At 40.2% G+C, this 27,329-nt stretch overlaps 1 protein-coding gene across 11 annotated transcripts in view; it reads left to right on the top strand.

Annotated features, from left to right (window-relative positions):
* ARMH4 (armadillo like helical domain containing 4) overlaps positions 1-27,329 on the top strand; it is a 171,657-nt gene that overhangs the window by 82,019 nt on the left and 62,309 nt on the right. The window contains exon 7 of one of the 11 annotated variants that reach the window (XM_049113219.1): positions 9,758-9,906. The exons of the other annotated variants lie outside the window; for them this stretch is intronic. Coding sequence (XP_048969176.1) covers positions 9,758-9,783 — 26 coding nt within the window. The 3' untranslated portion in view covers positions 9,784-9,906. Of the gene's footprint in view, positions 1-9,757; positions 9,907-27,329 lie in introns of those variants that run through there. 11 annotated transcript variants of the gene reach the window in all.

Below are 27,329 nucleotides of genomic sequence, written 5' to 3'. Positions count from 1 at the left end.
AATTCTATTTAATATAACACTCTAATTGACCTTCAGACCTATTTTCTGGTCGGTTATTTTATTTATAGATTACCACATCATATATTATAATATGAATGATATTCCAAAGCAAATGCTAAAACCCATATAAACCTTTAAAAATGAACAGATTGAAGTGGGTAGCTGGGATTGGCTAAAAATAACACAAACTCTTTGAATAGATTATAGTTTCATTTCCTGCGAAGTAACATGGGCAGAAAACTTAGATGACTTTCTAAGGCAAAGCAGTAGCTTCATGGCCTCGTATTCTCTGAACTACTGCTTTCTGCATTGTCACATACACGTTGCCTCTACAGCGTTGGAGGGAGAGAGTTCAGCTGTTTCTTCTTTTTTTTTTTTAAGATTGTATTTATTTATTTGAGAGAGAGAGTGAAAGCATAAGCAGGGGGAGGGGCAGACTCTCCACTGAGCTCAGAACCCCATGTGGGGCTTGATCCTAGGACGCTGAGACCATGACCTGACCTGAAGGTAGATGCTTAACTGATTGAGCCACCCAGATGCCCCGAGAACTCAGCTTCTTGATCTTGCTCTGAAGTGTGAGTGGAATGAACTGTATGTTGTCAGGATAGAATTAGGAGCAAAAGTCTCCTATTCTGGCTGAGGGGGATAGATTGGTAAAATGCTAGTAGCACGCAGGAAGTTCTTTATACACATATGCAGAATCAATTTCTTCTCTTATCTAACAATTTCATTTTCAAATTTATTGACAAAGACCTGTACAGAGAGCAGACGTGGTGACTCACACCACTTCTGATCCTGTTATGTACTATATAATAAATCATACATCTATGCCTTTTATCGTATAAAATCAATATGACCAAAGTTGAGTCAACACATCCATTTTAATGCCAAAACATTTTTTTTTATTTATTTTTTATCGGTGTTCAATTTACTAACATACAGAATAACCCCCAGTGCCCGTCACCCATTCACTCCCACCCCCCGCCCTCCTCCCCTTCTACCACCCCTAGTTCGTTTCCCAGAGTTAGCAGTCTTTACGTTCTGTCTCCCTTTCTGATATTTCCCACACATTTCTTCCCCCTTCCCTTTTATTCCCTTTCACTATTATTTATATTCCCCAAATGAATGAGAACATATAATGTTTGTCCTTCTCCGACTGGCTTATTTCACTCAGCATAATACCCTCCAGTTCCATCCACGTTGAAGCAAATGGTGGGTATTTGTCATTTCTAATAGCTGAGTAATATTCCATTGTATACATAAACCACATCTTCTTTATCCATTCATCTTTCGTTGGACACCGAGGCTCCTTCCACAGTTTGGCTATCGTGGCCATTGCTGCTATAAACATCGGGGTGCAGGTGTCCCGGCGTTTCACTGCATCTGTATCTTTGGGGTAAATCCCCAGCAGTGCAATTGCTGGGTCGTAGGGCAGGTCTATTTTTAACTCTTTGAGGAACCTCCACACAGTTTTCCAGAGTGGCTGCACCAGTTCACATTCCCACCAACAGTGTATGAGGGTTCCCTTTTCTCCACATCCTCTCCAACATTTGTTGTTTCCTGCCTTGTTAATTTGCCCCATTCTCACTGGTGTGAGGTGGTATCTCATTGTGGTTTTGATTTGTATTTCCCTGATGGCAAGTGATGCAGAGCATTTTCTCATGTGCATGTTGGCCATGTCTATGTCTTCCTCTGTGAGATTTCTGTTCATGTCTTTTGCCCATTTCATGATTGGATTGTTTGTTTCTTTGGTGTTGAGTTTAATAAGTTCTTTATAGATCTTGGAAACTAGCCCTTTATCTGATATGTCATTTGCAACTATCTTCTCCCATTCTGTAGGTTGTCTTTGAGTTTTGTTGACTGTATCCTTTGCTGTGCAAAAGCTTCTTATCTTGATGAAGTCCCAATAGTTCATTTTTGCTTTTGTTTCTTTTGCCTTCGTGGATGTATCTTGCAAGAAGTTACTGTGGCCGAGTTCAAAAAGGGTGTTGCCTGTGTTCTTCTCTAGGATTTTGATGGAATCTTGTCTCACATTTAGATCTTTCATCCATTTTGAGTTTATCTTTGTGTATGGTGAAAGAGAGTGGTCTAGTTTCATTCTTCTGCATGTGGATGTCCAATTTTCCCAGCACCATTTGTTGAAGAGACTGTCTTTCTTCCAATGGATAGTCTTTCCTCCTTTATCGAATATTAGTTGCCCATAAAGTTCAGGGTCCACTTCTGGATTCTCTATTCTGTTCCACTGATCTATGTGTCTGTTTTTGTGCCAGTACCACACTGTCTTGATGACCACAGCTTTGTAGTACAACCTGAAATCTGGCATTGTGATGCCCCCAGATATGGTTTTCTTTTTTAAAATTCCCCTGGCTATTCGGGGTCTTTTCTGATTCCACACAAATCTTAAAATAATTTGTTCTAACTCTCTGAAGAAAGTCCATGGTATTTTGATAGGGATTGCATTAAACGTGTATATTGCCCTGGGTAACATTGACATTTTCACAATATTAATTCTGCCAATCCATGAGCATGGAATATTTTTCCATCTCTTTGTGTCTTCCTCAATTTCTTTCAGAAGTGTTCTATAGTTTTGAGGGTATAGATCCTTTACATCTTTGGTTAGGTTTATTCCTAGGTATCTTACGCTTTTGGGTGCAATTGTAAATGGGACTGACTCCTTAATTTCTCTTTCTTCAGTCTCATTGTTAGTGTATAGAAATGCCACTGACTTCTGGGCATTAATTTTGTATCCTGCCACGCTACCGAATTGCTGTATGAGTTCTATCAATCTTGGGGTGGAGACTTTTGGGTTTTCTATGTAGAGTATCATGTCATCGGCGAAGAGGGAGAGTTTGACTTCTTCTTTGCCAATTTGAATGCCTTTAATGTCTTTTTGTTGTCTGATTGCTGAGGCTAGGACTTCCAGTACTATGTTGAACAGCAGTGGTGAGAGTGGACATCCCTGTCTTGTTCCTGATCTTAGGGGAAAGGCTCCCAGTGCTTCCCCATTGAGAATGATATTTGCTGTGGGCTTTTCATAGATGGCTTTTAAGATGTCGAGGAATGTTCCCTGTATCCCTACACTCTGAAGAGTTTTGATCAGGAATGGATGCTGTATTTTGTCAAATGCTTTCTCTGCATCCAATGAGAGGATCATATGGTTCTTGGTTTTTCTCTTGCTGATATGATGAATCACATTGATTGTTTTACGGGTGTTGAACCAGCCTTGTGTCCCAGGGATAAATCCTACTTGGTCATGGTGAATAATTTTCTTAATGTACTGTTGGATCCTATTGGCCAGTATCTTGTTGAGAATTTTTGCATCCATGTTCATCAGGGATATTGGTCTGTAATTCTCCTTTTTGGTGGGGTCTTTGTCTGGTTTTGGAATTAAGGTGATGCTGGCCTCATAGAACGAATTTGGAAGTACTCCATCTCTTTCTATCTTTCCAAACAGCTTTAGGAGAATAGGTATGGTTTCTTCTTTAAACGTTTGATAGAATTCCCCTGGGAAGCCATCTGGCCCTGGACTCTTGTGTCTTGGGAGGTTTTTGATGACTGCTTCAATTTCCTCCCTGGTTATTGGCCTGTTCAGGTTTTCTATTTCTTCCTGTTCCAGTTTTGGTAGTTTGTGGCTTTCCAGGAATGCGTCCCTTTCTTCTAGATTGCCTAATTTATTGGCGTATAGCTGTTCATAATATGTTTTTAAAATCGTTTGTATTTCCTTGGTGTTGCTAGTGATCTCTCCTTTCTCATTCATGATTTTATTAATTTGAGTCTTCTCTCTCTTCTTTTTAATAAGGCTGGCTAATGGTTTATCTATCTTGTTAATTCTTTCAAGAAACCAACTCCTGGTTTTGTTGATCTGTTCCACAGTTCTTCTGGTCTCGATTTCGTTGAGTTCTGCTCGAATCTTGATTAACTCCCTTCTTCTCTTGGGTGTAGGATCTATTTGCTGTTTTTTCTCTAGCTCCTTTATGTGTAAGGTTAGCTTTTGTATTTGAGTTCTTTCCAGTTTTTGAATGGATGCTTGTATTGCGATGTATTTCCCCCTTAGGACTGCTTTTGCTGCATCCCAAAGATTTTGAACGGTTGTATCTTCATTCTCATTAGTTTCCATGAATCTTTTTAATTCTTCCTTAATTTCCTGGTTGACCCTTTTATCTTTTAGCAGGATGGTCCTTAACCTCCACGTGTTTGAGGTCCTTCCAAACTTTTTGTTGTGATTTAGTTCTAATTTCAAGGCATTATGGTCTGAGAATATGCAGGGGACAATCCCAATCTTTTGGTATCGGTTCAGACCCGATTTGTGACCCAATATGTGGTCTATTCTGGAGAAAGTTCCATGTGCGCTTGAGAAGAATGTGTATTCAGTTGAGTTTGGATGTAAAGTTCTGTAGATATCTGTGAAATCCATCTGGTCCAGTGTATCATTTAAAGCTCTCGTTTCTTTGGAGATGTTGTGCTTAGAAGACCTATCGAGTATAGAAAGAGCTAGATTGAAGTCACCAAGTATAAGTGTATTATTATCTAAGTATTTCTTCACTTTGGTTAATAATTGATTGATATATTTGGCAGCTCCCACATTCGGGGCATATATATTGAGGATTGTTAAGTCCTCTTGTTGAATAGATCCTTTAAGTATGATATAGTGTCCCTCTTCATCTCTCACTACAGTCTTTGGGGTAAATTTTAGTTTATCTGATATAAGGATGGCTACCCCTGCTTTCTTTTGAGGACCATTCGAATGGTAAATGGTTCTCCAACCTTTTATTTTCAGGCTGTAGGTGTCCTTCTGTCTAAAATGAGTCTCTTGTAGACAGCAAATAGATGGGTCCTGCTTTTTTATCCAGTCTGAAACCCTGCGCCTTTTGATGGGGTCATTAAGCCCGTTCACATTCAGAGTTACTATTGAGAGATATGAGTTTAGTGTCATCATGATATCTATTCAGTCCTTGTTTTTGTGGACTGTTCCACTGAACTTCTTCTTAAAGGGGAATTTTAAGAGTCCCCCTTAAAATTTCTTGCAGAGCTGGTTTGGAGGTCACATATTCTTTTAGTTGCTGCCTGTCTTGGAAGCTCTTTCTCTCTCCTTCCATTTTGAATGAGAGCCTTGCTGGGTAAAGTATTCTTGGTTGCATGTTCTTCTCATTTAGGACCCTGAATATATCCTGCCAGCCCTTTCTGGCCTGCCAGGTCTCTGTGGAGAGGTCTGCTGTTACCCTAATACTCCTCCCCATAAAAGTCAGGGATTTCTTGTCTCTTGCTGCTTTAAGGATCTTCTCTTTATCTTTGGAATTTGCAAGCTTCACTATTAAATGTCGAGGTGTTGAACGGTTTTTATTGATTTTAGGGGGGGATCTCTCTATTTCCTGGATCTGAATGCCTGTTTCCCTTCCCAGATTAGGAAAGTTTTCAGCTAGAATTTGTTCAAATACATATTCTGGCCCTCTGTCCCTTTCGGCGCCCTCGGGAACCCCAATTAAACGTAGGTTTTTCTTTCTCAGGCTGTCGTTTATTTCCCTTAATCTATCCTCATGGTCTTTTAATTGTTTGTCTCTTTTTTCCTCAGTTTCCCTCTTTGCTATCAACTTGTCTTCTATGTCACTCACTCGTTCTTCCACCTCGTTAACCCTCGTCGTTAGGACTTCTAGTTTGGATTGCATCTCATTCCATTGATTTTTAATTTCTGCCTGATTAGCTCTAAATTCTGCATTCATGAAGTCTCTTGAGTCCTTTATACTTTTTTCTAGAGCCACCAGTAGCTGTATAATAGTGCTTCTGAATTGGCTTTCTGACATTGAATTGTAATCCAGATTTTGTAACTCTGTGGGAGAGAGGACTGTTTCTGATTCTTTCTTTTGAGGTGAGGTTTTCCTTCTAGTCATTTTGCTCAGTGCAGAGTGGCCAAAAGCAAGTTGTATTGGGAAAAAGAGAAAAAGAGAGGAGAGAAAGAAGGAAAGAAAAGAGAAAGAGAAAAAAAAGGGAAGAAAAAAACGAAAAAAAAAAAAGAAGAAGAAAAAGAGAAAGAAAAAGAAAGGAGAAAAAAAGGGGGGTGGGGGAAGGAAACAAATCAAAAAGCAAAACAAAACAAAACAAAACAAAACAAAACAAAAAAGAACCACCGGGGAGTATCTTCTGATTCTGTGTACTTTAAGTCCCTTGGCTTCTCCTGGAAGTTGTCCGTCTAGCTGGTCTTCTGGGGGAGGGGCCTGTTGTGCTGATTTTCAGGTGTTAGCAGTTGGGGGAGCTGCTGTGCCCCTGCCTGGTGCAGGGCTCAGTGGGGGTTGTTTACCCCGTGAGGCCGCAGGAGGAACAGCCCCAGTGGCGGGGCAGCTCTGGAAACCTGGATTCAGCTCCGGCAGGAACTCCGTCTGCAGGGCCTGGAGGCTCCCGGGCGGGGCCGCTGATCTGCTCAGCTGGGGCAGGAGCGTCCTCGCTGTCCTGGGCCCTCCCGGCCTCTGCCTGTCCCGGGGGAGGCGGGATCCTGGGCTGTGTCCCGGCGCCCTGTGCTCCGGAGCCTGCGCTGGTGGATTCGCGCTCCCGGCCCGCAGCCCCCTCCGCGGAGCTGCCGCCCGAGCCCCTCCGAGCTGCTCCTGGAACCGCGCAGCCCCCTCCGCACGGAGCCTCTTCCTCTGCCCGAGCCCCCCCCGAGCTGCTCCCGGGGCCGTGCAGCCCCCTCCGCGGAGCCGCCGCCCGAGCCCCTCCGAGCTGCTCCGGGTCCGCCGTGCGCGCTGCAGCCCTTAGGGAGCTCGGCGCACTCTCCTGGGCGCGCAGTTGCTGTTACTGTCCCCTGGAGCCCGAGGGCATCCCCGCCCTCCTGGGTCCTGCTCCAACTCCCTGCGAGCCCCTTTCCTCCCGGGAAGGTCGGTGCAGCTCCTGCGTCTCCGGGACGGGGCTCTCCTGTCCTGGGGACACTCGCCCCGGCCTCAGCCCGGCTCCTCGCGGGCCCCTCCCCCTTGGAGGCCTTTGTTTTTTTACTTCTTTTTTCCCGTCTTCCTACCTTGATAGAAGCGCGAACTCTTCTCACTGTTGCATTCCAGGTGTTCTCTCTTTAATTCTCAGGCCGAATTCGTAGATTTTCAGGATAATTTGAAGGTTTTCTAGGTAATTTGGTGGAGACAGGTGATTTGGAGACCCTACTCTTCCGCCATCTTGCTCCTCCCCCTCTGCCAAAACATTTCCAATGTAATTAATACCTAGGGATTCTTTCCTTTTTGCATTCTATCTCTGTCAGGATACCTTTAGCTATAGGTAGTGGGAACCTTAAGTTGGTTTAAAGAGTAAAGAAATATATTTTCTTTGAAAACAAAACAGTCCTTGGTGTGTTGACTTTTCCCCTGGACTGTCTTCCTTATGGTTGCAATGGCTGCAGTTGCTTCGGGTGTCACACCCAGAGAAGACACTGTCCAGAGAAAAGGAAGCTGTCTTTTCACTGTTTCTTTCTTAAGAGAGAGCCTTTCCAAGAATCCCCCAGTAGAATTCTTCCTGCCTCTAATTGGCTGGGATTAGGTCACATGCTCATTTCTAAACAGCCAATGCAGTGAGACTGTGATCACCTACCTGACTGGTGGGATGGGTGGAGGTGGGGGTCAATCACCAGGTGATCTCCTGTGATTCCTGTTTTTCCTCTCACTTCCTTGTACCTGATACTTTCCATCTATCCTCTAAGAATCCCACGGTCAATCCTATTCAGTTAATAACCTTGTTTTCAATATGTTTTGATTTCATAGGTGGCATTGTTCCATTCTCTTAGGAGACCATTTTGACACTTTTTAGTTTTGTTGATGTTCTGGATGGATAGCACTTCCAAAAGCCATCAAGTAGTTAAGTGCAGAATTATTATAGTTATCTTCACTTTTTTTTTTCAAAGCCTACATCTAACATTATAATGGGCTTTTGATTTAGGAATAGAATATTTTTTTTTGGAGGTCTTTAAAAAACATCATAAGTATTCAGTTAATAGACTAGGGGTGTTTGTGTAAAGCAGAAGAATGAAGAGCTCTCATGTATCTATCTTTTCATCAGACATTCAGTGAGCACCTACTATGTGTGTGCTGTATGCTGTGGAAGTACTGACAGGCCAACACATGTAGAGATAAATTAGCATGGAGCAGAGAGTGGTCGCATAGATGTGAGGTCGAGGCTGAGCAATTCCCCAATGAGGAACTGAATCATCACTTACAACCAGAGGTTGATTTGAATGTCAGCCATCTTTGAGGTGTGATTTCAAGGGAGCTTTGCCTGGTTCCCTAACTTATATCACCCTTTCTACCTTAACATGGTGCCTACTTTTCAGTATTAGAGCCTTCCTTTGGATTGAGATTGAAGGCCTTCAAAAAATGCAGATCTGCTATCTGGGCAGGATAACTCATTAAGATATTATCATTTATCTGTTATTTATATATTATTAATATATCTGGTTCATTAGCTCATGACTTAGGATGATTTTAAGATAAAATAGAGAGAGGAACACAAGACAAATGTGTTTTGAATTGGGAGGAAGGCAGAATGAACTGTAGGTAAAGGGTGTGGGAGTTGGACCCCATAGGCACTGAGCACTTGTCCATGAGAAAGTCAGGCTGTTAGCCCTAAAACATGTCAGCTCTTCTCCTTCTTCCCCCTGTGCTCCTTCTTCTTTTCTTTTAAAACACTTAACTTGTAGTTGAGACTGAACACTTAAATATAGTGCAACACGGGCTGTGGCAGCAAGGAGAAGGTGCTCCGCAAAAATAGTGGGAAGTGTGAGATTTCAAACAACTCTCCACTGCAATGAGTGTTAGTGTATTTTGATGTATAACATATTAAGCTATGGACTAAAAGGTTGCTCAGGAAGCTACTGGTAGCTAACATAAGTAAATACGTGAATGGAAGGAGGAGGAACAGAACCTTAATCCAACATAGCCAGCACAAAGTGAGTGGCAGATTGGCTAAAGCCTCCAGACCAGTGGTTCTAAATCTTAGCTGCCCTGTGGAATCACCTAGAGAACAACACAACATACTGAAGCCTGTGTCTTACTCTAGGACAAGTGTCCTAGATTGAGCTACTGGTTGTTATCTTGGGGTAAGGCAGATTCTGTTTATGCAGGGGGTTGGAGAAAGAGGATTTTAAGAAGTGTTTGTATGTTGTTTTTTTTAAAGATTTTATTTATTTGATATGTATATAGAGAGAGCACAAGCAGGGGGAGCAGCAGAGAGAGAGGGAGAAGCAGGCTCCCCGCTGAGCAGGGAGCCTGATTCAAGACTCAATCCCAGGACTCTGGATTTAGGACCTGAGCCAAAGGCAGACAGACACTTAACCAACTGAACCACCCCGGTGCCCCAGAAGTGTTTGTATATTCTATGAATGGAATCCCCATTAATAGAGATTTACATTACTTTTAATGATCTTTTGTGTATTGTAATAGTGTGTCTTATGAAGAAACCACCAGCTTTATACAGTCACATAGAGATCAAATTTAAAGTTAGTCTCTAAGCTATAGTTTCCCCAGAGAACCAATGGTCATATTATGGATTCCTAAATCTGGACTGGGGAGGTTTGTCTCCAGACTCCTGTATCTGGGAAGACTGAGCATCTTCTGGTATGAGTGTCATTGGAGGGTGTCTGCCAATTGCCTGGGGTTTCTTTCTGTCCCAAGTTGGTACCCAGGGCTTTGGGATTTGAGGGTAATGCCATTTGCCCTTTCTTTGGAAAGGGCTGAATTATTTTTCCTAGATAGAAGGAGTAGAAGATTAGTTTCAGATCTCCTTTTTCACATAGGCAAGACACCCTGGTGCCAGAGTTGAAAATACAGATCGTGATCCCTGCCTCTCTGCCTCACAAGGATGAACCCCTAAGAGAAATGAGGTCTGCAGAGGAGGATGCCTTCCAAGGCCAAGATATTATTTCTTCATAGATCTTTCCATTTGAGCTGTTGATTACTTTCAGGTTAGTATTAGTTGGGGATTCCAGGGGAGAAAAATCTGTCTATGTGCCTGTGGTGAAAGATTCAATAAACTCAGGATTTCCGTAGGCTTTAAAAGCATTTATTTCCTGAATTTTCCATTTACTTATTTTTATCCTGTTGTATTGTAGGTATTTTTGTCAGAAGCCTGAAATCCTCTTTTTAGCAAGAGGTAGGTTATAAATAGGTTAAGTTCATAAAAACGAATAGACTTCCTTCCCGCTGACCATTTCCAACTGTGCTCACAAATGCCTGCTAAGGACCACAAAACAGAAATTCATTTGAACCAAAAGTCAAAAGGGGAGCTGGCCGAGCCTATAAAAGATCAGGTGCTGGCCTAAAAATAATTTCATGTATCCTTGTTTCTTCCTTTCATTTTGATGTTCATGACACTTGTGGCAAGCAGTTAGTTACGTGTATTGGCTACAGTCAAACTTTTGTGTTCCTTTAACAGAGGAAGTGTTAAGCTCTTTGGAAAGAGGAAAAGATTGATGGCATGGATAATTTTGTGTATTTTTGAAGACTAACACATAATGACTTTTCAGAGCTGTTTGGAAGACTTTTGTACCAACAATCTCAGACTGAACCAAGGTTTCAGGAATTCATTCGTTCCAAGAGTCAAAGGTGGAACTCAGATCATTAACACACACACACACACACACACACACACACACACTCATCATTCACTTTGCCCAAGTTAACTGTGGGACACTGCAAGTGCCCTTGTCCTCCTAAATTTTCTTTTGAGAAAATAAGTGAGGAAAACCCACAAGATAGAGTTAGTAGAGAGTGTCTGTTCAGCACAGTGACAGCCACAACTATGTATGTGTACAATTTTGTATGTTCAGACCAGCTAATTCCCTCAGACATAAAGCCTCTCTGGGAATATTCTTGTGTTGAGGAAGAGAAATTGGTCTTGGTTGTTAAATAAAGATCTTTGCACCAGCTGTGTCTCTCCAGTACTGTAGTAGTAGGTTCTGCGTGATCTAAAAGAACTGCCAACATCTCAGGCTGGCCTCAGGAAGCCAAAGCTATTTTCGAAATGGGAAGGATTAGTGGTACAACGCAAAAATACAGCAACAGAGAAGGAGGGATTAACTGCTTAAAACAAGGAATCAGACATTTAGATCAGGTCACTTGGAGATTCAACAGTTTGTGGATAGGAAGCATTTCTTAAAATATATTCACTTCTTTTATATATCACTGGTGTATTTAAAGACCCCCGTGATCTGTCTGGGGTCTACTTGCCCACTTTACTTTTCCCAGCTGCTCTGTTCAAGACCCTTGCCCTCATCAGAGGGAACATGCATTTCTGCAGACATGCATCCGTCCATATGCAGCTCATGCTGAAGCCTTTCCTGGAACCCCTCACTCACATTGAGCCCTCCTTTTTGAAACTCATCTGGCAGTTATTGCCAAGATTGCTCAATTTGCAGTCACTGTACTGCTGCATTTTGCTTATATTTTTTTGGAGCCTTACGACATCTAGCACTCAGCATTGAGTACTGTTGGTTACTTAAAAAGGGGTTCTCTTCCAGCTGGTAATCATTCTGGACCTAAAACTTTCCATCACAGTTGGGAGGAGGGATGGGCATGCTTTACTGCACTCTGCCAGTTAAACACAAACACTAGTCCCTTATGTAGCTATCTGGTGAGCTAAGATTTTCCTTTTTTTTTTTTTTTTTTTTTTTTTTTTTTTTTTTTTGTGAGCTAAGATTTTACAATATTTTTCTCAGAACTTTGTGTGATTCTACACCGTAGGACTGATCAGATCTTGGAAATGTTGGGCCAATTACCTTCATTATCTTAGCATCTGAATCACATAGAATCAGATGATTGCATTCCCACAGTGATCTACCATTTAAAAAACTTCCAAATGGTGAATTAGGTGGCTTACTGGAGATAAGACCTTGATAGCTTCTACCGAAGAATATAAACAGCCCTAGTATCAGCTACGTGAAGTGAGAAATTTATTGAGCCTGATTCTCTTTGCTACTGGATCAGAGCTTCCCCCAGGTCAGAGAGTCTAGTTGTCTTTTTATATATCACTTCTGCATGCAGGTAATTATAATAATAGTATTTTAAATGCTTTAGGGCCCTGCTTTGAAAAAAAATCTCTTTTCATGTCTTTAATGCCATGTAGGTCCTAGGTTTCGGGTTCTTGTGTCAAAGGTTCACTAAAAATAAATTTGGACCATTGATTATGGAGATCCTTCTGGAAACCTACACTCAAATATCTCAGCTCCAAATTATTCATCTTTATTCAGTGATCTGTATTAGATAATAGACTTAATGCTTTACAGAAGCTGAAGCCCTTATCTGTATTTTCATAATTAAATTTCGTTGAATTAGAGAATTAGAGAAAAAAATCAGATTTCTTTCATTAGGAATGAATTTCTTATGTGAAAATTCAGCAGTCACTTTTCCTTTGGAGAGCTAGGGAAGGAGTCTTGGAACTAAGCCAGAAAATAATCTCTTCATCAGCTACAGTTAATAAAAGCATTAATAAGGCACATTACATCTAAGGAGAATGCTGTGAAGTAATTCCTTCATAATCAGAATGCACTTGTGGGCTCAGTTGGGGAATTATTAACATGTGAAAACATCTAGTAGGCTTTCTTGAGAATTTAACAAGAAGAAATCCTGAGAAAACTGGGAAATTTTTCAGAAAGGAAGAAATTAAGTATAAATTGCCGTCTTTGGAAAATACAGAGGGAAGTAAACAAAGATGATATTAAAAAGTTTCCATTATGTTAAAACAAAATTGAGAAAGTAGCAGAAACAGTGTCCTTATCTCTTATTTGAAGTTATCTGCTGCTAAATTAAAGTGAATAATCAAATGTTATTGGTGTGCTGCTGTATTGAGAATCTGCCAACATTTGGAGTCTCTCAGACATTATTTGTTTTACTTCCCCTGGATCACCAAAGAATGCACTTAACTTTTGCATTTCAGAAAATAGAGCAATTCAGTAGGTTTTCCCTCTCTCCAACTGAGATTCTAAAGAATGCTAAGGCCTCAAAGCCAAGCTTAGTGATCAGGGGAGGTTGAAGGCAGCTGGTGAACTTGTTCATTTCAGCATTTGAGAATTAATAACCACAGGATTCTGCTTTTCCAACTCAGAACTGTTCGGCTTTTCTGTTGGACAAAAAGATTCTTTCACAGAACCTAGCACAAAATATAGGTAGATGGTCAACAAGGGGTCCTAGTTTCAATTCATGTGGAGAATCTTTAAAATAAACTTCACAAGCATACAGATTATCAAGACCCAGGGAAGGAGTTTAAAATGGAGGAGTGCACACAGCTGAGGGGATTTTGATTTACAGCTTCCAACTCTAGGTTTTCGTGCAGGGCCAAAATATTTCTGAAATAATAGGATTGGATTTTTAAGCTGCTCCTTTTGAAAGAGAACAGCAACTGTTTGGAACAGGATGGATTTGATGAATCCTTGGGGATAAATAGAGTAATGTTGGCAACTTCCAACTGTATAAGGTCTGATGTGAAATCAGCCACGGGCACCAGGTGAATGATTACCTGGGTTTGTTTATCATAAGCCTGATAAAGTATTGCACATCCTGTAAGGCCAAGACTTTGGGCTTCCAAGCCCTGCCATGTGGGAAGCAGATGTGTAAGGGAGCCCATGCCCAAGAGAGGTAAGATGAAGAGTGGTTGCCAAGTAGGCTAACTATTCAGTACTGAGCCACTGAAGCCACAGAGACAGCTCATTGACTTAACCCACTAATAGAAAGGGGTGGGGGCAAACCATGGGAAAAACTATGGTGTGGGGAAGTTTGTTTTCAGAGGAATCTTGCAGCCTTTTCTTCCTCCTTCTCTGTGGTCACCAATCCTCATCATCTTCACTTTGCGCTCTTCCTTTGAGCTTGGGTGCACCACCACAGGACCTCCCTGGCATCCAGAGGGGCTTCAGTCTTCTCTTAATTCCTTTCACTGTATTGAAACACTCTTTCTCTAAGACCTTGGTTTGAAGACTTTTTGAGGGATCATTAATAATTCATAGATGTTAAAAGACACATTTTAAAATTAGAATTAATCATGATTCTTATTCAGATATAAAGTGAAAATGTGTCAAAGATTTTTAAAAACTCATTAATTAATAAAGGAACCAGGCAGATGGTACAACCAGTTCAAAGCAGAGATCAAAGAATCATAAATTTACATGGGCTCAAGGACTGTTAAAATGAATTTAGAAATGGATGCAGGTTGACTTTTTTCCGATTTTTTTGTCTAGAGAAGAATTATTTGTATTGCTTTGAGTTATCTACATTTCAAGAGTTGTAAAATAGTCCAAAGGCAGTGCAGAGCCCTCATGGAATCATGTCATTTTCAGAGGCTTCAGCCCTCCATTACAAGGATATTCAATAGTCTCTTCCTTATTCTAAAGTTTACATTTTTTTCTTACACACCAAAGTAAGAATACCTTGTAATCTTAATTTGTTTGGAAACAGTTATATTGTGAAAGAATACTTGTTAACTCAAAAAACTAAATGGTGGACATTGGATAAGTGGGAATGTATCTGTCAGGGAAGGCCAGGGGCTGTAACAACAACTCCCATCTAAGTGACTAAACATAGTGGATTTATTGCTTGCCTTTTCCACAGTTCCCCCTCAGTTATAATTCCATCGGTGTCTCCACATATTTTTGGGCCTAGGCAGCTTCACTGGATCTGCTGCATCTAGCCTGTAGGCAGGAAAAAGAGAATGTAGGGAAGCCTGCTGGGAACTCTTCAGCTTGGAATGGACTTATTTTTCTTCCACTCAGATTTTGTTGATGAGAACTAGTCACATGCCCCCATGGGCCAGATGGTCATGGTGGTAGTAAATGCACCTTAGCAGCTTGCTGAACACTTTGCATCTTCAGGAGCCTACTTCTAGGTACAATTCCCTTAGAAGGCAAACCCCAGAAAACTGTTTACTGTTTATAGATTACTACTCGGTCATTAATGATGAGCAGAACACAGTATCTGCTCTTCAGGAGCATTTGAGTCATGGGGAAGAACAGTCTATATTGTGAGGCAGGATATGACATATGTTGTGAAAAAAAAATGCTTTGAAGTTACCAAAGGGTGGAAGAATAATTTCAACCAGGAGGAACCATGGGGAGCATTAGAAGTAACATACAGGTTGGCAGTTGAGAGCCTAGAATGCAGAGTCAGGAAGTCCTGAATTCAAGCCTTTGCTTTAACCACCATTGACCCTGGATGAGTTTTTAACTTTGCTGAGCCTTGGTTTTCCTAACTCTAAGGAGGGCATCACTCATATGTGGAATATAAGAAATAGTGAAAGGGACCCATAAGGGAAGGGGGAAACTGAGTGGGGAAAAATTAGAGAGGAAGACAAACTGTGAGGGACTCCAAATTCTGGGAAACAAATTCTGGGTGGACAGGGTGACTGGGTGACGGGCATTAAGGAAGGCACATGATGAGATGAGCACTGGGTGTTATACTATATGTTGGAAAATTGAATTTAAATAAAATGTTAAAAAATAAGAAGGACATAATAACTCTTAGTGCATAGGACTTTTGTAACATTATATGAATAAATATACATGTGCAAAGTGAAGCAAAAGCTCATTGATACGAAACCTTAAAGGTTAGGCTCCTTTCAAAGGCAGTAAGGGGGAAAGGGTCTGCTAAAAAAAAGGCCTTTGTGTTCCATTCCTTTCCTGCCTCCCTCCTTGGGGAGCTTTTATGTATTGAGAGTTCCTAGTAAGACTGTATTTGAGAAAAGGGAGTCCGCTACCAAACATACATGTGAAAACCTAGATATTTTTGAGAGTATGATAGTTGAACTGTTTGTTTAAAAAGCTGACAAGAATTTCTAGCAGCCTTTGTTGATTTTTTCTTCTTTTTTTCCCCAACAATGATTGTCTGCACAACACTCAATTAACTGTTTAGTTTAACCACTGTAGTGTGAAGCAATTGCCTGCCTTAGAGACAACATAAATAATTGATTAGTTTTTTGCTTTTCAGATATTTCTTTAAGCTGGTGGTAAGGTTTCTGTTTCTTAGTTACATTTTTGCCTGTAAGGTGTTTTCCCAGGTTCATTATCTATTTTAATTTGGAGAACATGTAAGATAATTACAAAATACTGTTCAGAAAGAAGAAAAATTGCAGCATTACTACTTTCAGGACATTAAGCATCAAGGCAGTAGCATTAAGATATGAACTTGAAAATTGAGAGTGTTCTATACTACTTAGTTTCCTGCATGAATGTCTTAATATTTTTATAAAGCTGAGCATAATCTTTAGGAGGAAGCAGGTGCAGTGAACATTAACATGCCCACGAATTACCTGATAAAAGGTGGATTCTGATTCATTGAGGTCTGGGGTGGGACGCCAGATGCTGCATCTGTACAAAGCTCCCAGGAGATGCCGATGCTGCTGGTCTGTGGGCCACACTGTGAGCGGCAAGGTCCAATGGACTTAGCTTTTTATCTGGGAGGTTGAGGAAGCCTCACTTGGGAGATTAAGGGATCCAGAAGGTCTTTTAAAAAGGAGTTCGAATTTCATGGTATCTGCTTTTATTAAAGCTGCAGTTGCTTGGTTCTCCCATCTGTTGAAGACAGAATTCATCAGATCCTTAGATTAGCTAGTTTTGGCCTTGTTTTAAAATTTTAATTTAATTTCATGGAATTGTGTTGTTTTGTTTACTCTTAACAATAGTGAAAAAAAAAAAAACAATAGTGACAAGGACCTTTCATCTCTCTCTGCCTTGTCTTCAAAAGCAAAACTGCCTGGCTGTTACCTACTGCAGAGGAGCAATGTGGATGAACTATGCCATTCTTGACAAGAATGTCTGATCTTCCTGATAAGTCTTACCATGAACCCAGCCACTCAGGTCATTTCCATGGTTATTTTTGGTTATCAGAATTGTAGAGTTTTAGGACATCCCTGTGGCTGGTTAGAGTGTAGTGCCAAGGAAGCCAACCCTTAGCTCCCTTTAGGTAAGAATCACAGGCTGAATCCTAAAGAGGAGCCATGTGAATGTGTTGTTTATCACAGGAGATTCCCAGTCAGAGCAGATTAGAACAGGGCAAGCCCAGCCTTGCTCTTGAGAGAAAAATATCCAAGTACATCTTCAAAGTTTTTTATTGAACACCTGCCTTTTACATAGCATTTTTTTTTTCAAAGAGAGAGAGAGGGAGAGAAAAAGTGTGAGTGGAGGATAAGGAGGGTCAGAGGGAGAGGGAGAAACAGACTGCTTGCTGAGCAGGGAGCCCGGGCCACAAGGCTCAATCATCCTAGGACCCCAAGATCATGCCCTGAGCTGAAGGCAGCTGCTTAACTGACTCAGCCATTCAGGCACTCCTTTTACATGGCATTTTTGTACACACATAAATACAGAGTAAAACTAGTAGTCATAGCTCTCATTAACTAGATGCTTTTTCTATACTCATACTGCTAAGCACTTGATTTACTTTACATTGTTTGAATTTCATAGGTAGGTGTTATTATTCTCTGTTTACAATTAAGGAAACCTCAGGGTATGCTTCAGAGCAAAATAGCTCCCAAATTTCCATGGTCTCAAAACAGCCATGTCTTTTCCAGGTATCACATCTCAATGTGATGGTATTCAGTAGAAAAGAGGCATCATCTCTTTCTCACAATCTTTTTTTTTTTTTTTTAAAGATTCTATTTATTCATGAGAGACAGAGAGAGACAGACAGAGACAGAGACACAGGCAGAGGGAGAAGCAGGCTCCTCACGGGGAGCCCAATGCAGGACTCGATCCCTGGACTCCAGGATCACACCCTGAGCTGAAGTCAGACTCTCAACCACTGAGCCACCCAAGTGTCCCTCTCACAATCTTTTTAAGGAAGGAAGACTCCTAGGAGCTGTTTACAGGTCTTTTTTTTCTTTTTTTTAATTTAAATCTCATATTGGCCATGGTTGTATCATATGTCATGTCTAAAGCAATCACTAGCAAAATAAATGGAACTACGTTGGTCCATTGAATTAGGCCTGGGGTCAACAGAGTATAGCCTTTGGGTCAAATCCAGCCTGAAATCTGTTTCTGTAAATAAAGTTTTATTGGAACATAGCTATGCTGTTTGTTTACCCATTGTCTGCAGTTGCGTTCACCATGCATCAGACAGAGTTGAGTGTTTGCAACAGAGACCTTATAGCCTGCAAAGTAAAAAATTTTGTTATCTGGCCCTTTACAGAAAACGTTTGCCAACTATGGGCAAAGGCCAGTCAGGAGCCATTTCCTGTATCAAAGAAGGGACTACATGGACAGAATAAGGGTTCTATCAAGAAGGAAGGAGTAAGTGTCTGTTGGATTGGCAACCAGCAGTGACTGCTCCAGAGGGGGAAATCTTTCTTCTAGTGAAGCAGATGTGCTTTGAAGGACGTCTGTGTGGGAAGGTAGCCATAGCAGTGACAGTACAGTATCTGAGACTGAGGTCAAGTGAAATATATTAGGTGTTAAGTAAAAGTAGAAAGAAACAGAAGTGATGGCTCCTAGGTCTTGACTTGTGAAGGATTATAGACAATTCTTCCTAATTCAGATCACTAAACTTGTACAGGGTTTCATGTAGTTTCCAGGGGTCACAGGTGACAGGGACCACTAACAGTGGAGCAGAGTAGTTTCTAGGCTTTTACCTCACCCTGATGATGGTAATTTAATTTCTAAAGACAAAGGAAACAAGGGGAACTGCGAATATGATCAAGACAGTACTGGGAGCCAAAATGTAAGAAGCAATGTCCATTTCATTTTAGAGTAGGAGAGAATGCTGGGTTTATTTAGCCACACCTCTGGACTCTAGCAAAGCAAAACTAAAGCCAATAGAAAAGTATTATCCCTATCCATTAATCCCAAATAAGTACATAACTCATGATTGGTAGTAGTTTCTAAAAATTTCTGTTACGATAGTACAACTAAAAATGAACCAGATGAGGAAGCAAAAGGTGGAATTTAAAAAATCAATGTTGTTTCAGGAGGAATTTGGATTTCAGAAGAAGACAACAGTCAGTATAGGGAGTGGTGGAGTCAGAAAGATGTAGATTTGTCCCTTGCTAGCTCTGGCAACTTGAGAACATTAACCTCTCTGAGCCTCCCTATCTATAGAGTTAAAATCTCTGAGCTTCCCTATTTGTAAGTTAGGAGAATAATATTTAACTATACAAAGTATTCTTGGAGGCCAGTGCATCCACTCTTACTCTTGACCTCATTATTTCTTCAACTCTGAGATACTGTTGTATCAGTTCTCACTCTTTAAAATCTTCTGGTTTTACAAAACCTTTTATAATTGGTGTGTCATTAAGGACTAAATGTGGTTTAGCTTCAGGGCCTTTAGTCTTTCCTTTGGCCTCTCCCTATCCTGCCTGCCCACCAAATATATACCACCTTCAAGTCTATGGCCCCCTCACTGAGCTTATGAATGGTCTGGGCAGTGGCTGTGATGTGAAGGGCCTCCTGGGGTATTCCAAAGAGACTAAGCGAGATTACAGCATGGCCAAACATCACTGCTGCTGGCCAGGCAGAGAGTGAGGCTTTGGTGTAATCAAAACTAAGTCCTGGTGGGTCACCCCCGACAGCAAGAGCAAGTGGCTCAAGCCTGGCTTCAGCAGGGATCCTTGGCAAGGCAGCTGGCCTGCAGGTGTTCGGTAGACATTTTCAGGTGAGTCCTGGGTACTCACGTGATGGTCTTTCAAGTTCCCTCTTGCCAAATCTGCTCCTATCAGGTGGTGGCCCTATTCCCTCCTTAGTTAGCTTCCATAGGCCACCTTTCAAACCTCACATTTATTAACTCTCCTCCTTTCTAGCCCTTCTTGCTTTTGGTTCCAGTACTCACTTTTATCCCTCTTCCAGAAAAAGTTTGTTCTCTTTTTTCCTTTTTTTAAAAAACACCCTTACTGAAATAAAATTTGCATATCATAAAATTCATTTATTTAAAATGTACAGTTCGGTGTGCTTGAGTATATTTAGAGTTATGCAAGTAATACCATAATCTAATTTTAGAGCCTCTTCATCACCCCAAAGTCACCTTGAACCCATTAGCAAGTCACTCTCCCTCCTGCCCTTCTCCTGCTGCCCCTAGCTATAGGCAACCAGTAATCTACTTTCTGTCTATGCATCTGATTATTCTGGACATTTCTAATGATATGGGATCATTTTTGACTGGCTTCTTTCATTTAGCATAACATTTTTGAGGTTTGTCCTTGTTGTAGCTTGTATTAATACTTCATTCCCTTTTATTTATTTATTAATTTTATTTATTTATTTATTTTTATATGTATATTTTTTTATTAGAGTTCGATTTGCCAATATATAGTATAACACTCCGTGCTCGTACTGTCAAGTGCCCCCCTCATCATTCCGTTTTATTGTTGAATAATATTCCATTGTGTTGATATACTGTACCTTGTTATTCATTCTTCTATTGAGGGACATTTAAGTTATATATATTTTTTGGCAATGATGAATAATACTGCTAAGAGCATTCATGTATAAGTTTTTCTGTGGATATATTTTTTCATTTTTTCATTTCTCTTATGTGGATTTCTTGGAGTGAAATTGCTGGGTCATGTGGTAACTGTATGTTTAACATGTTGAGGAACTGCTGAGACTCTTCTAGAACAGTTGCATCATTTTGCATTCTAGCCAACAGTGTATGAGAGTCCCAATTTCTCCACATCTTTACCAATATTTTTTGATCATAGCCATTCTCATGGATGTGAAGTAACATCATTATCTGTTTTATTTTGAATAGCTTTATAGAGCTATTAATTTATATTCTGTACAATTTGCTCACTTAAAGTGTACAATTGAATGTTTTTTTTTAGTAAATTACAGATATGTGCAACCATCATCGCAGTAAAGTTCAGAACATTTTCATCACTTCAAAAAGAAACTCTGTTTATATTGTAGCTTTGATTTGCACTTCCCCAGGGACTAATGATGGTGAATATTTTTTAATGTGCTTATTGGCCATTTGTATACCATGTTGGAGAAATGTCTTTTCAAATCCTCTGCCCATTTTTAAGTTGCAGGTAAACTGGAGGATATTTATAATATAAAAACATAAATTGGAAGCTCATGACCTGAGCCAAAGGCAGATGCTCAACCATTGAGCCATCCAGGTGCTCCCGCTTTTTTTTTTTTTTTTTAAAGATTTTATTTTTTTAAAATTATTATTTATTTATGATGGTCACAGAGAGAGAGAGAGAGAGAGAGAGGCAGAGACATAGGCAGAGGGAGAAGCAGGCTCCACGCACTGGGAGTCCGACGTGGGATTCGATTCTGGGTCTCCAGGATCGCGTCCTGGGCCAAAGGCAGGCACTAAACCGCTGCGCCACCCAGGGATCCCCCTGCTTTTGTCTTTTTACCAGGAAACACAGTCTTCACACAATGAAGAAGAACAAATATTTAAACACTAAATAGGTGAAGAGATAGTAAGACATTAACTATTTTAAATAGATTACAAATATTGTAGATAAATTATATCCCAGGCCAGTATCTAAATGTAAGGTTGTGACTGCTTTACTGCCAGCCTTAATGTTTGTGGCATAAGAATAAATGGGAGAGGCACTTACAGGCTAGGTGAGTCAAACAAAAATCTTAATTTGCTTCAACAGAATGGTAGGCTCTAGAAAGTACACATAGAAAAGCTTGGGATATTAATCCCAACAGAATTGTCCAAAGCATTATGAAGTATATGTCTCCTGTATCTTTGGAGAGGAGTGTTCATTGGAAGCTTGGGTAAATTCACTCTGAATAAATAACACCAAACTACCCTCAATTGTTTGTTTCATAGGACTAATAGACAATAATACAGACCCAAACTTGAGCAAAGTATTACATAGCTCACAGTTATTCTTAGAGACAAAATGGAGCAATATACTCTGCATAACAATAAAGTAGCTGAGTTTGGTGATGGTAGACCAGAAAACAAATGAAGTAATGTCACTTGGAGAAAACCATGAATCTCACTGTTAGAACTTGGCCTGTTCAGACCTTTTATTAAAATCTTGGATGAAAATAGAGAGGGCATGATAAAAAGCTAGAAGGAATACATTGGATGACAAAGGTCAAGACTAACAAGTAACTCAGATGAGTGGGTAAATCTAATAAGATGAAAGTTAAGGGAAATAAATGTGAAGTCCCATACTTAGATTCAAACAATTGGCTACTCAAGCTCTGCATATAGGAGACTTCATTTAATAAGTATTTCAAGTGGAAAAAAATCTTAAGTATTAGAGTTGACAGCGATCTCATACCGCATTAACGATGTGAGTTGCTTTCAAAGAGGATGCATCTTTTTACTGAAGTCTGACATTTGGAAAAAAGAAAGTGGTGCTCTAACTTCATAGTGCTCTTCATTCCCAGTCATCATGTGTCAGACTGCTGGGGTTGGAGAGTCACTAAAGGTTGTCAGTTTGTGCAAGTTTTTTCTTTCGGTTTTGAAAACAGTGGTACAAATTGGAGTTTCAGGTTGAAATGAAAGACACCCAGTCCTTTTCTGTCACTGAGCAAGTTATGAAGAGAAGAAACGTTGGTTAGATTTTCTTTCTTTCTTTCTTTCTTTCTTTCTTTCTTTCTTTCTTTCTTTCTTTCTTTCTTTCTTTCTCTTTCTTTCTTTCTTCCTTCCTTCCTTCCTTCCTTCCTTCCTTCCTTCCTCTCTTTTTCTTTCTTTCTTTTCTTTTCTTTCTTTCTTTCTTTCTTTCTTTCTTTCTTTCTTTCTTTCTTTCTTTCTTTCTTCTTTTCTTTTCTTTTTCTTCCTTTTTTTCTATAATCCTTTAAATAGCACTGGAAAGCAGTGATTTTTAGGAAAAGAAAGGATGATGACCAGAAGATCTAAGGGGTCATTCATCCCTGGCTTCATTCCTAAGTGCTTTCCATGCGTATGGGCATCTCTTACATTTCCATAAACTTTGAGACCTGGAAACTCATTAACTGCTTAATGATGAGGAAATTCTTCAACAACAAAATGATAGCATATGCTCCTTCTTGCATATTTTATATGTACCACATATTGGCTATGATGATAACCTAGAAAACCTGATTTAATCTCACAAGAACTGTAAGAGATAGATAGTAATATTTTCTCTATTTTACGTATGAAGAAATTGAAGATCAAGGCCATATATCCATCAAATAAATGACAGAGCCAAGAATCAAACCCCCATTTGGTTGTGAAAGTGCTGCTGTTTTTTAAAAAATATTTTATTTATTTATTCATGAGACACAGAAAGAGAGGCAGAGACTTAGGCAGAGGGAGAAGCAGGTCTTCGCAGAGAGCCTGATGCAGGACTTAATCCCTGGATGCCCTGAACCGAAGGCAGATGCTCAACAGCTGAGCCACCTAGGTGTCCCAGTACTGCTTTTAATATACAAATTCAATCTCCTTCACAGTCTTGTGAACCCTTTCCAGTACCACGCTGGAGCTAGCTCATACTGAATTGCAAGTCAATTGTTAAAGTTTCAGGAATCTTGTGAGCCATTTGTTTAACCCAGCCATTATTAAAAATCAAATCATATAAACTTAAGATTGTATTAAACTATGAGTAAACACTCAAAACTCTTTACTTCCTAATTATTTTACTACATTTTAGTTCTGTCAGTGTTCTTGAGGTTATTTATATCTTTATGGTGGAAATACTATATAATGGTACGCTTCTCTGCATCTTTTTCCAACTCTCCATTCAGTGATGTCCTATTGGTAGCCTGAAATTGGCTATGGTGAGAATATACCACAGAAATGGGTAAATGTTACAAATCAGGGCTTGATTCACTGTTTCAGTGATTGTCTAGAATTAAAGTGATGGAGAAAATGTTAGTAATACAGATTAAAGTTTAAAGCATGTTGAATCTAGTGCCAAAGCTGAGGGCAGCTTCAGTTTAATGAATATAATTTGCATCAGGATCAGGAGTAGTTGAACAGTACATCACACATCAGATTTAATGGCAGTGAATTTATTGGGAAAAGTGGAAGGGGATGCAACTTCAGGTGTCAAACCAAAGATGAGCTGCAACCATAGGCTGGTTACAGGTAGAAAAATTTGACAAAAACAAATGAAAGCATTCTGTGAGAATCAGTTAGCTATGTAGCATTTACACTAAAGAAGATTATATCTATTTTTATTTGTAGATTTTGTGTCATGGATCTTTTTTATCAGTAAAATTTGTAATAAACACATGCATGCCTTTTCTCAGGAAAACTGATTGTAAGCATTTACACAGGATAGGATATCACCACTATCTCCCCATGTTTGGTCTTTAGTGCAAATGAAGAACTTTTACAACCAAGCTACCATGGCATTCTTCCATAGTTTTTTCTTCTCTAGGAAGAATAATCTGTGATTCATTGATCTTTTCCTATAAGTTTTATTTTCCATGTTTTCTCTCAGGAGCCTGGAATCAGGCAGAAATTTCTTTACCTGAGGTGTGCAGAATGAGGCACATGAAAATATTCCAGAAGGGAGATTATTACCCATGCTGGGTGGAAGATCTGTCTCACCTGCCTGTGCCCAGGATGGTGCCTGTAATGAGCATGACCTTACAATATGGAGACCTGACTTTCTGCCCTACAGGAGGTTGTCCCCATGAGTTATCTTAAGCAAAAGTTATTTCATTCTTTTTTTAAAAAATAATATTTATTTATTTATTTTAGAGAGAGACCACCCAAGTGTGAGCAGGATGTGGGGCAGAGGCAGAAGGAGAGATGTAGACTCCCCACTGAGTGTGGAACCCCACTTGGGGCTCAATCTCAGGACCCTGAGATCATGACCTGAGCCAAAACCAAGAGTTGGATGCTTAACCAACTGTGCCACTCAGGTGCCCCAAGTTATTTCATTTTTAAGTCAAAGTTTGAATTAAGGTGAAGTTGAGAGTTTACTGTAGGCACAAACTCTTCATTTCAATGGCTGCTTCTTGAATTAGGCTACGAAGTATTGGACCTCTTGGTTTATCAAGACAAATGTAAATATAATAGAATCTCTTCAATGATTCAGTTTTGAGATTTAAGAAGTAATACTTCCATAAATTTGTATGATCCTCTTACAGTTTACTAAGTATTTTAACACATACTACCTTGTTTGTCCAAACAGTGGGATAAACGGGGAGCTATTAATATCCCCATTTTACTATTGGGAAAACGGGTTCAGGGGAGTTCATAACTTGTTCCAAGTGCAGAGCTGGTTGGCAGAGAAGCCGGGTCTGGGGCTGCCAGTTTGTTTTCACCATCTCCAATGTCCTTTCCCTTCAAGCTGCTTAATCAGAAAATCCCACTGAACTTGTCATCATCTGTTTTCTAAGCACAAGTTGAAAAAAAAAGTCTGTCTAAAGGTAAATTGTTCTTTTTTCTGAACAAGTAAATAAATGTATCCTTTCTGAGATCAAGTGAGGAAGTGAGAGGAAGTAATAGTGAGTTGCTTGCTGGGATAATTGCTTTAGAGCTCAAAGGCACTGAGTATGACTGTGCACACACCAGAGTGGGCATCAGTTGACAGAGTGACCTGATAGGGGACAGCAGCTCAGGGTGGGTAGCTTGACTTTTTACTTTATTTCAGGCAATAAACATAGTCCTGTGTAAAATCTGGGATTCTCTAAGCATTTGAGTGTATGACTTGGGATATGTTTGGCTATAATCATAGTCAATTCTTGCCACTAGTATTTATTATTATTACTTTTTTTTTACATTTTTTGTGGCAGATTGGCTTTAGTGATGAGGCTTACACAGAGTGACTTAAGTGAACAAGGGGCACTAGAAAAATAACAGGGTTACATTATTTTTGCAAAATGACCTAAGGATGTTTTCTTATACTCTTCTAGATTTCTGTTTTTTTTTCCCCTCACCACTCATTTAGTTTCAAGTTGCCATATTTTTATGGGCCAAATTGCCAAAGGGATGACAATTTCCCAAAGACAAATGTAGACATATAGGTGGTATCTAGATGAAGGGGAGCTTATACTAGCAATAGATTTCTTCTAGTGAGGCATTTCTTTTTTTTTTTTTAAGATTTTATTTACTTATTCATGAGAGACACACAGAGAGAGGAAGAGACATAGGCAGAGAGAGGGAGAAATAGGCTCCATGCAGGGAGCCTGATGTGGGACTTGATCCCAGGATTCCAGGATCATGCCCTGGGCCAAAGGCAGGTGCTCAACTGCTGAGCCACCCAGGCATCCCTAGTGAGGCATTTCTCTTTTCCTTCCTTCCTTCCTTCCTTCCTTCCTTCCTTCCTTCCTTCCTTCCTTCCTTCCTTCCTTCCTTCCTTCCTTCCTTTCTTCCTTCCCCCCTTCCATTTTTTGAGGAGGGGGAGGGGAAGAGAGAATCTTATGTAGATTCCATGCCCATTCTGATGTAGGGCTTGATCTCATGACTTGAGATCGTGATTTGGGCCAAAATCAAGAGTTGGATGCTTAACCAACTGAGCCACTCAGGTGTCCCTAATGAGGCATTTCTGCTATACTCATCCCCCCTCCTCATTCAGCAAGGTTCTAATCAGAGGCACTGTAGCCAGGAGTTGGTATTGAGGACTCTGTCGCTTATTTGCTGTGGGATATGTTAATGAATGTATACTCAAGTTTACTATTTGTAAAGTGGAGATAACAGTCTGTAAGACTCATTATGCAGGTTGATAGGGTGACACCTGAGTGCCCTGTGGTCCTACTCAAGCACCATCTGTGTAGTCTGCCAGTGGAAAGATGAATCTTCCTCCTTCTCAACAGTAGATGTCGCTGCAGTCAACTAAAACTACAGGAAAGCTCTGGGCAAAGGGATTCTAGTACAGGAAAAAGGAAAGGAGCACAAATAGCTATCAAAATGAACAGAACATCTAGCATTCTTCCCCAAATGAAGCTTATGAACAGAACATCTAGCATTCTTCCCCAAATGAAGCTCAAAGCCTTTACAATATACTACTGTTTGTTATTTTTAATAACGTGTCCGATAATGGACAAATCCCTTCAGAAAAAAAAAGTTGATTCAGAAAACCATTTCATTCCAGCTTTCACTTGTTTACTAACTCATTCATTCGCTTGCCAGACTCCAGGCTTACAGTGATGAACAATACAGACAATTTGACTTTATGGAGCTTCTTGCCGAGTGAGACAGACAGGCAATTAAAGAGGTAATACCAAAAAAAGAAATAATTATAGTACAGAGAGATTAGTATAATCATAAGGCATGTGCTAGATGAAAAGAAGCAGATGACAAGGGGACCTGGCTGAGTTGAAGGGTCAGGGATGGTGTCTGGGATAAAGCAGTGTTCCAGAAGATGCCATATCATGCATCAAGGCACAAATGAGAAAACCAGCATCTGGATTCCTTCACTCCATTTAAAATTCCCATGGGTTCTTGTTGTGGTTCAATTTACCTTCTTTGTCACCAGCACCATCTGAGATGCATAAAAATTGCCTTCTT

Source organism: Canis lupus, chromosome 8 (assembly GCF_003254725.2).
Source record: "Canis lupus dingo isolate Sandy chromosome 8, ASM325472v2, whole genome shotgun sequence".
Classification (NCBI taxonomy): Eukaryota; Metazoa; Chordata; class Mammalia; order Carnivora; family Canidae; genus Canis; species Canis lupus.
Note: the sequence above shows the minus strand (reverse complement) of the source record. Positions and strands in the feature narration are given on the sequence as shown.